This window comes from Apostichopus japonicus, chromosome 17 (genome assembly GCF_037975245.1).
Source record: "Apostichopus japonicus isolate 1M-3 chromosome 17, ASM3797524v1, whole genome shotgun sequence".
Taxonomy (NCBI): Eukaryota; Metazoa; Echinodermata; class Holothuroidea; order Aspidochirotida; family Stichopodidae; genus Apostichopus; species Apostichopus japonicus.
The window spans coordinates 17,919,465-17,928,760 of NC_092577.1; the positions used below are offsets into that span (position 1 = coordinate 17,919,465).

Here is a 9,296-nt window from a genome sequence, read left to right on the forward strand (position 1 = left end):
GAAATGTGGGACCGACCTGCTGTTAAAAGGATAATTCCTGGTCTTACACTTCTTGTTTTTAATACACCCCTACAGAAGTGTTCAACAAAATCTGCTTAGTTTTACTCAGTTAGTATTACATAGTTGGCATCTAATTGTCTGTTCCCTCTAACATCAACACATAGGCCCTAATGAGCACAGAAATTGTGGGACCAACCTGCCAATTAACCAACCGCCAATTAGGGCGAAATTGAACAATAGGAGAGTAGAAAATTGACGCTAAGGCGAACATGTTGTTTCGCCTTAACGTTTTTACTACCATTTCTAGGCATAATTTTTTGTCGCAAATAGTCTTATTTTGTTCTTCACTGTCTAAAACTAGGGTTTGGTTAGTTTAAAGGTCAGAGGTTATGTACTATATGAGGAATTTATGGTTTATTTTAGTGTGCAAATCAATGGGGAATTCGCCCAACCGCAGAATTTAGCCGAATATATATATGTGTATGTATATATATATATGTGTGTATATATATATATGTGTGTATATATATATATGTGTGTATATATATATATATGTGTGTATATATATATATGTGTGTATATATATATATGTGTGTATATATATATATGTATATATGTATATATGTATATGTATATGTATATATGTATATATATATATGTATATATCTATATGTATATATGTATATATCTATATGTATATGTATATATCTATATGTATATGTATATATGTATATGTATATATCTATATGTATATATATATATATATGTATATATATATATATATACATATATACATATATATATACATATATATATATATATATAGATATTATATTCCTGGCCTAGCATAATCCTGTTTTATATCCCCACAGAATTGTTTAAGAAATACTGCCATTTTTTTCTGATTAGTAGTCCTCAATAAGGATGCCAGCTTTTTATATATTTCATACTGAGCAGAAACAACTGTGTTAATGTTACCACTTTCATTTACAGTATAGGCTTCAATGAGCACAAAAAATGTGGGACCAGCCTGCTGTTGGTTAAAATGATAAATCATGGCTAGCTTGCACTTCTTGTTTTATATCCCCACCAAATTGTTTTACAATTAAAATCTGCTTAGTTTTACCCAATTAGTATAGTCCTAACAGGGGTGGCAGCTTTATAAATACTAGGTAGAAGCAGCTGTCTTCTCAGTTTCCACAAACATTTACAGTAGGATCTAATAAGAACAGAAAATGTGGGACCACCGAACCTGTCAACCTGCTGTTAATAACTTTAAAGGGTAGTTTCTGGACTTGCACTTAGTTTTTGTATTCCCACAGAATTTTTTTAACAAATGTGCTAAGCTTAACTTAATTAGTAGTACTTAACAGGGGTATAGCAGCTTGATATGTAATATATACTGGGAAGCAACTATTGTCAGTTAACACTTTCCTTTACTGTAGGATCAAATGAGCACCAAAAATGTGGGACCAACCTGCTGTTGGGTAAAATGGAGAATTCCTGGCCTTGCACTTCTTGTTTTATAACAGGGGTAGCAGCTTCATATATACTGGGTAGAAGCAGCTGTGTTTTTAGTTTCCACAAACATTTACAGTACGATCTAATAAGAACAGAAAATGTGGGACCACCGAACCTGTCAACCTGCTGTTAATAACTTTAAAGGGTAGTTTCTGGACTTGCACTTACTTTTTGTATTCCCACAGAATTTTTTTAACAAATGTGCTAAGCTTAACTTAATTAGTAGTACTAAACAGGGGTATAGCAGCTTGATATGTATTATATACTGGGAAGCAACTGTATTGTCAGTTAACACTTTCATTTATGGTAGGATCAAATGAGCACAAAAAATGTGGGACCAACCTGCTGTTGGGTAAAATGGAGAATTCCTGGCCTTGCACTTCTTGTTTTACACCCCTACAGAAGTGTTCAACAAAATCTGTTGAGTTTTACTCAGTTAGTTTTCCTAACATAGTTGGCAGCTACTTGTTGTACCAAATGTGCTGAGTTTTACTTTATTAATAGTCCTACACAGGGTACAGCAGTTTGATATAAACTGGGAAGCAACTGTATTGTCAGAATTATCACATATATTTACAGTAGACTCAAATGAGCACAGACAATTGTGGGACCAACCTGCTGTGTGTTCTGTGCACAGAAGTGTTTAACAAAATCTGCTAAGTTTGACTCTATTACTAGTCCTAGCATGGTTGGCAGCTTTATATGCACTTACTGGGCAGATGCCCACCAACATTCTGTTCCCAACATTCTGTTCCCACCAACATTTACAGTAGGCCCCAATGAGCACAGAAAATGTGGGACCATTTAACCTGTGGATATATACAGTATATAGTTAAAGATAATTCCTGACTCAGCACTTCGTTTTTTATATCCCCACAGAATTGTTTAAGAAATAATGCTTCGTTTTTTTTTTCGATTAGCAGTTCTCAACAAGGATGACAGTTTTATAGGTATTTCATACTGGGCAGAATTACCAACAATGTTATCAGTTTCCACTTTAAACACTATTCACATGGCTAAAATGAGCACAGAAATTGTGGGACCATGCAACCTGCTGCATATAGTTGTAAGGGTATTTTTGGCCTTGCACCTCATGTTTTATATTCCCACAGGATTATTTTACTAAAATCTGCTTAGTTTTCCTCAATTAGTAGTGTTGATGCTCCATCGTAATTTTACAAAGTAATATGACAGAGTAACAGTTTTTCCTTCTCTGTTACAGAACGGAAGATGGGTTGATGAAATTGCGTGCTTGCAGAATACAGATGGACAGAAACGAATTGACTCTGAGTTGATGTATAACAAGAAATGCAAAATTGCAAATGGTAGTGAAAGTGCCCAAATATATGTTGGTGCATTAAATGGCAATCCAGTAGCTGTTAAAAGGATAAAGATCTTTTACAAAATGAGCAAATCATTTCTAATATTGTGGCAGAAAAGTCAATGAGTCATGTGCTCCCACTTCTTTGTAGTAAAGAAGATGATGATTTTGCATACTTGGTGTCTCCTCTGTGTGAGTGGAATTTGCAAGAAGTTGTTGAAGATAGCAACTGCCCATTGAAAGGTTCATTGTCAACTGAAAGGAGATGGCAGCTTTGTAAAGAGTTTCTTCTTGGTCTGCAAGAATTACATGAAGCTGGCATCATGCACCGAGATATAAAACCAACAAATATTCTACTTGGTAAGTGACAATCACAAAATAATTATATGAACTCATACAGTTTAACTCTCTACTACAAAATCTGATATGAGACTATGAAAAAGAACTTCACTAACTGTACTTCAAGTTTGACTAATCTCTAGCTGTACCAATTTATTAAAAGAGCCTTGAATTTTGCACCATTTGAGTAATAAAATAAAATTTTAATACTTTTTTTCCAACTCCATACAATTTCAGATGTCACAGGGAAGTTACTTGTGGCAGATTTTGGGATAAGTCCACAGCTCTTTGGCAAATCATCAGTCGTAACGTCTGCGGTGGGAACATTGTGTTGGATGGCCAGTGAAGCCATAGGAGGTGACAGGACAAGATACACAATGGCATCTGACATTCAGGTATGAAAATGTTTCTACATTTTTTCCTATTCTCAAAGACTATCAGCCAATTAACCATTTCACATTCATTGGCATTTAATTACTATCAAAATGCCCAAATACACTTAAAAAGAATTCTGAAATCACTATAATGCACTTAAAATAAGTAAAACTCCCAAAAAATAGTATATACGGTTCAAAAAATTGCACCTTTCATGCGTACCATCCAATCAGATCTTCACAATGACAAATTTCTTTGACCAAAATTTTGCTCTTTCGTTATAGTAGTATGATCCAATTAAGAAAAATATTAAGACCAAAACAATATGAGATTTGTTATTTCTGTCTTCAAACAACAATGCAGCAGCTCGGTTTGGCTTCAGCACATGCCCATAGGGAATGTTTTATCCAAAACAGCAACTTTACAAGGTTTTGTATGAAAACAGAGATATGGACAGTGATTACTTGTTGAACTCATGGTCTCAACTTTTAACATGCTTAAAATTTTCCAACCAGTCAAAATTATGGAAAAGAAGTACATCAATGTCAACAAGGGATATAAACCTAGCTATCATCAATAAAAGAGATCAGTTGATTTCTTGAACCATTATCTGTAAGTTTCTTGTGTATACTGTACATACAAACGCATAATCTGAGACTTAATAGCTCCAGTCTTTAAATATCTGCTGAGCCTGTATTGGCCCCAACTATATAGCAACTGCTATCACTAATATTTTGGTGTGGTATAATGCTGACAAAATTGTTAGAAGTTAACCCTGATTATTCTTGTATTAGTTACAGCTTTGGAAAAGAAAGATGTTTGCCTTTTAATAATTGATTGAGACTTCAGGTTGAAATTCTTTTATTGAAATCATAACTTGATTTGTTATGTAATTTTGTTGTTAGTTCATTTTAAATAATTTGTAATCCTGATCCCTGCATATATATTCATTCCAGTTTGTATGTTGTTAAACATGATTTCAATTTCATTTCACAAACCGCTCTTTTTACATTTTTTTCAATCTTCCCTTTTTCAATTATCTGTGACTTTAGATTTACATATTTTTTATTGTTGCGAGTATCCTAATTCCCGTTTATATAAAGCAATAAGGTTTTACTCACATACTTACTTAACACTTATAACTTAAAGAATAGGATTGGTCAAATGAAAATGGTAAATAATTAAACTAATCTTTTTACGTACCTCCGTTTAGTGAAAATCTGTTTACCTACTGTAGCACTTAGAACACGACATGGAGATCATATGAAATTATGTAAGTATGTCAGAAACCTGTTTATTAAATTCATGAGATGAAGGTGCATGGGGTAATTATACAAGTTCACGAAATGTAAGGGGATCTTTACCAATTGCATGGTTACAACATGCTTGACACTCAAGTGAACATGTACTACAGCTACCATATGACAATCATTGCTCTCATTTGCCTTATTTAGAATGCTGGATGCCTACTATACTACATATTGAGTGATGGTCACATGCCATATGAAACCTGTTTTCCATATCATCTGCAACCTCATGGCATACTGAGAAATAGACAAAATAATGACTACAGTCTTCACCACATTCCCAGCTCATCAGTATATGGAATTGCAGAGATGCTGCATCCTGAACCTAACAACCGTCCAAGTATTGAAGCCTGCCTCCAATTATTTCGGGGTAAGTAGTCAGGCTTAATAATTTATCATATATCATCTTATGCCACTCATTCCATCATCAGGCGGTTAATTACCACAGGTAAAATATCATTATCCAATCCCCTAAAAAATTTTGATGGCATCAATGTACAACACTATCTGTTTGAAGTGTTCTAGCATTGAGCAAAAATGAGAATATAACAGTTCAGTGGCATATTTCATCTCTTTCTCTGTAAAACAAATATGAAAAAATAATAATAAGGAAAGGTTGTCTATAATCAACAACTGTAAGAAATATATATTATGAAAGATCCACATGAACACTGCTAGCCCACATTTATCTCAAGTGTTCAGTACAGAACAGTCAGTTGTTCTACTAATGTACAAAATGCTATAGCTGTGAACATGTACATGACAATCCGCAATTAACAAATCTTCAATTTCCCCCCTCCCCCTGTTTTCTTGACTCAAAGGCAGCGGACTCCCTGTTGTTACTCTCGAGTGTGAGGTTTTTGGTAAAATAACCGAGTCCATTCACTGTAAACGAGGGGGGGGGGTGAAAAGTAGGATGAAAGTAGGATCAACATTTTCAAGGAAACAACAAAAGTATGATTTTGTAGACCAAAAGTAGGATATTTGCCGGCTTTCAGTGGTATAGTTGTCATCGATACTCACAAATGCTGATGGCACTATACTGCTTATTTAGACATTGTTTTCCCTATATACTCACAGCATTTACCATTATCTACTGTTTAGTCCAGAGTTGGTGGTACTCATCAGTTTTTCCCCTGGATTAATGTTTGAGTGCACTGATTGCTGTCCTGGGAAGGGGTCAAAGGGGAGGTCTCTCCCTGTCCTTAGATAATTTTTTTTTTTTTATTGATGGTGCTCAGATGGCAGATTATGCTACTTCAAACACTGACCTAGTCTAGTATTTCCAGAATGTGCATGCGCCTATGTTTTTCAAAGCTATCAATTTTTAAATTGCTTAAAGGAGATGTGTGAAATTCAAAATTACATTGTAAGGAACCATTCTTATCCTCCATGAACAGACAACGCAATAAAATGTGTTATATGATATGAATGTAGTGATAATCTCATGTTTCATTATAGCCAGATTAAATATGTACTTTTTCAAATTGTTTTATGAACCAAAATATAATGTTTAACCAGCTGTTTCGTATGTAGAAACTAATCTGGTATCTCTTTAATGGTGAATATTTGTCTTTCATAGTATTAGTTACTTTTGCCTTTGTAGAAAACTCTCCTGGTGATGACTCTACAGAAGAACAGGTTGAAACAACAAAGGGGAAACGATTTCTTGACATGGATCAAGAAATAGATGACGCAGCAGATTCTACTGATCAAAAAATGGTTAGTAATGAAGTATTTAGAACTGGACACTGCACACAATAAGCTTACAGCAATTTTCCAAACCTAATAGTACTGAATGTTGTTCTGTAGTGATGATTGAATCATTTGTGACATATCAATTACATCCTTTTGATGTTGAAGAATGTGGAATCATTAATAACTCCATTCACTACTGACAAGCTTGCGCCTAGTCATCTATGTCCTTTGATGAACTACATTCAGTATCAGCTGAACTAAACATGATGCAGCCATGTATTGCTACTTAAAGGTCTGCTGTATAGACCCCAAGTATAGCACGCTACCACAAAAAATTTAAGATTACATTATCAAGCTGCCTTGGTATTAATATGACCTCTCTTTTACCAATTAGTCTGCAATGCCTGCCACGTATTTTTTCTTGTATGAGGGTCTTAACGTTGTATGATATTACTACTGTAGACATGTATAAGGACATATTTCCACACAGTGTTTACACAAAGATGTCATGGTGTTAAGCTATGCAGGCTAATTGTAGAGCCTGAGGTCATTTTACCACTGTGGTGGGTCGATTACGTAATCATAAAACTTTCCTAGCTAGAGCGTGTTATAATTAGGCGCAATAAAGCAGATCTTTCAAGTTGAACATAAAATCTAATGGACTGTACATAAGAAATTTCAGCATGCACATGGAGAATCCCAGATGCTACTTGAGCACTCTCTATGCTTGTTAAGTTGCAACATTTCATAAACTTGCACATATTTTCTCTGTGTCAAAACTTACAAATTTTAGAAATATAATAACCAATTCATTGTTAAATATTGCCTAATTATAACACAGTAAAAACTCAAGACAATCTTTGAGTCACGCGCATGCATTCAGATGCCCACAATCGCTTATAGGGCATAGACCAATGCATTCATGTCACGGAACTTTACACTATGGTGATTGCATAATTTCAACTAATATTACTATAAGGCAGTGAAATTTTGACTATGTTTGCTGCAGCCATCATGAGTACAAGCATATATGGAGTCTATGCAGAAGAGAATTGAAAGTCTTCTTTGGGGCAATGCTTTGTAGTTTCTGAACATAGGGTATCTGGTATACTTGACTATATGCTCTTCCCCAGCAGAACAGCAAGTTCAGAGTATTAGCTGCCTTTTGTATTGCCCAAAAAGATGCTTGAATTCAAATATGCATGGTCACATTTGTCAAATGTTAACAAATGATAACATATCTTTACTAAGTTTACTATAAACTGTATGGTTACATTTCCCCCCAGAAACATTCAATTATCGAATGTGAAGTTTTCTAAGACCTAACAAATATTTTGAAGAGTGAAAACTTCTGGTAAAGTACTTCTAGAAACTTTTAAGCACTGTTAGCATGCTAAAATTTGGGGCCAACACAGATGACCTTTAAATCTGCCAACTGCAATTCCTACTTGTTGAAGTATAGCTACTGCAGATGATGTGAACATCATGTGAGTTCTGAATTCATACCAACACAGCTTTTGTAAGGTACATTTTATGTCACTTTTTTTGAAATTCTTTGTTGCCCAGTCTAGCTGTCTTGAGGGTGAAGAAAGCACAGAAGAAAGTGATGCAAGCTTGTGGGAAGACTAATGAAAAAGACCTGCCATCAACAAGCAAAGCATCTGAAAATCTTAAAGGGGAAGACAACTTTCCTTATGTGGCATCTGCTTGCACCATGAAAAGAGGAAAAAGAAAGTGGGACCAACATGCATTTTGCCTCTACTGTGGAGAAAGGCAGACCAAACTTTTCCGCCACCTCAGACGAATCCACCCCGAGGAACTCCTAGTAGCTGAAGCAATGGTGAAAGATGAAAGCAGCCCAAGAAAGAAAAAGTCAAAAGGTAATCCTGTATGGAGGAAAATTAAAAAGTTAGGTACTCATGAACATAACCAAAAAGTATACAAGGGAGAGGCTAGAGAGCTCATGGTCTCAAAGCGCCCACAGCATGGAGCGAGCACTGATATTGATCAGTTTGTTCCTTGCAGTGACTGTGTTGGATATTACAATGTCAGCAGTCTCTGGGTTCACAAGAAAAGCTGCAATGCCAGAAAATTAGCAGATCAAGAAGGGAATCACCATGTCAAATCAGGCCGCAGCTTGATGTGTTGATGTGGGCCAAAACCACCTTGATAAAACTAACTCATCCAAGAAAGGAGACACTTGCAGAGAAAAGATGAGAACTATTGCCAAAGTGCTAAGTGCAGCCAGAAATATTCAGCCAAACATTAAGGCTGCTGCTGACTTGATAAGCCCAAGCAGCTTTCATGTTGTGGTTGAGGCCACCCGCAAAATAAGTCGATATAACGAGCAGTCTCAAGTCCACGGAAGTTATTCCAGTGCTTTGAAGATTAAGTATTTGCTCCGCAGAGACACTGCTAAGTCTTTAATAGCAAATCCAATCTTAAAGTCAAAACAACCGGAGAAAGTGACAGAAGTGGATAACTTCCTTTTACTAAGAGACAGTGACTGGAATGTTAAAGTAACAGCATCTGCTCTAAGACAAAGGAATGAACTAACATGGAAGAAACCACAGCTTCTGCCACTTACTGAGGACTGTCTGAAGTTCGACCAACACTTACTGACAATGGAGAAGGCAGTAAAAACCAAAATTAAAAGTGAAGGGATGACATCATCAAACTACAGAGAACTTGCACGACTTACACTGACTCAGCTAGTGTTCTTCAATCGACGAAGA

At 35.5% G+C, this 9,296-nt stretch overlaps 1 protein-coding gene across 3 annotated transcripts; it reads left to right on the forward strand.

Annotated features, from left to right (window-relative positions):
* Window positions 1–3,174: 3,174 nt before the first annotated feature.
* LOC139984919 (uncharacterized) lies at window positions 3,175–8,945 on the forward strand. Of its 3 annotated transcripts, XM_071999056.1 has the most exons (4): window positions 3,175–3,576; window positions 5,011–5,233; window positions 6,470–6,585; window positions 8,128–8,945. In XM_071999056.1, exons 1-4 carry the CDS (start codon window positions 3,517–3,519, stop codon window positions 8,188–8,190), a joined length of 462 nt encoding a protein of 153 aa, XP_071855157.1. In that variant the 5' UTR covers window positions 3,175–3,516; the 3' UTR covers window positions 8,191–8,945. The 3 variants fall into 3 exon arrangements, with proteins under 3 accessions (XP_071855157.1, XP_071855156.1, XP_071855155.1); XM_071999055.1 differs by lacking the exon at window positions 3,175–3,576 and having other exon boundaries at window positions 4,590–5,233; XM_071999054.1 differs by lacking the exon at window positions 3,175–3,576 and having other exon boundaries at window positions 4,590–6,585.
* The last annotated feature ends 351 nt before the right edge of the window (window positions 8,946–9,296 follow it).

Excerpts from the sequence above, each read along its gene's own strand:
- LOC139984919 (XM_071999054.1), top strand. The coding sequence starts at position 6,554 with ATGACGCAGCAGATTCTACTGATCAAAAAATG. Across the intron at positions 6,586-8,127 it reads ATTCTACTGATCAAAAAATG|TCTAGCTGTCTTGAGGGTGA; the intron begins GTTAGTAATGAA and ends TTTGTTGCCCAG.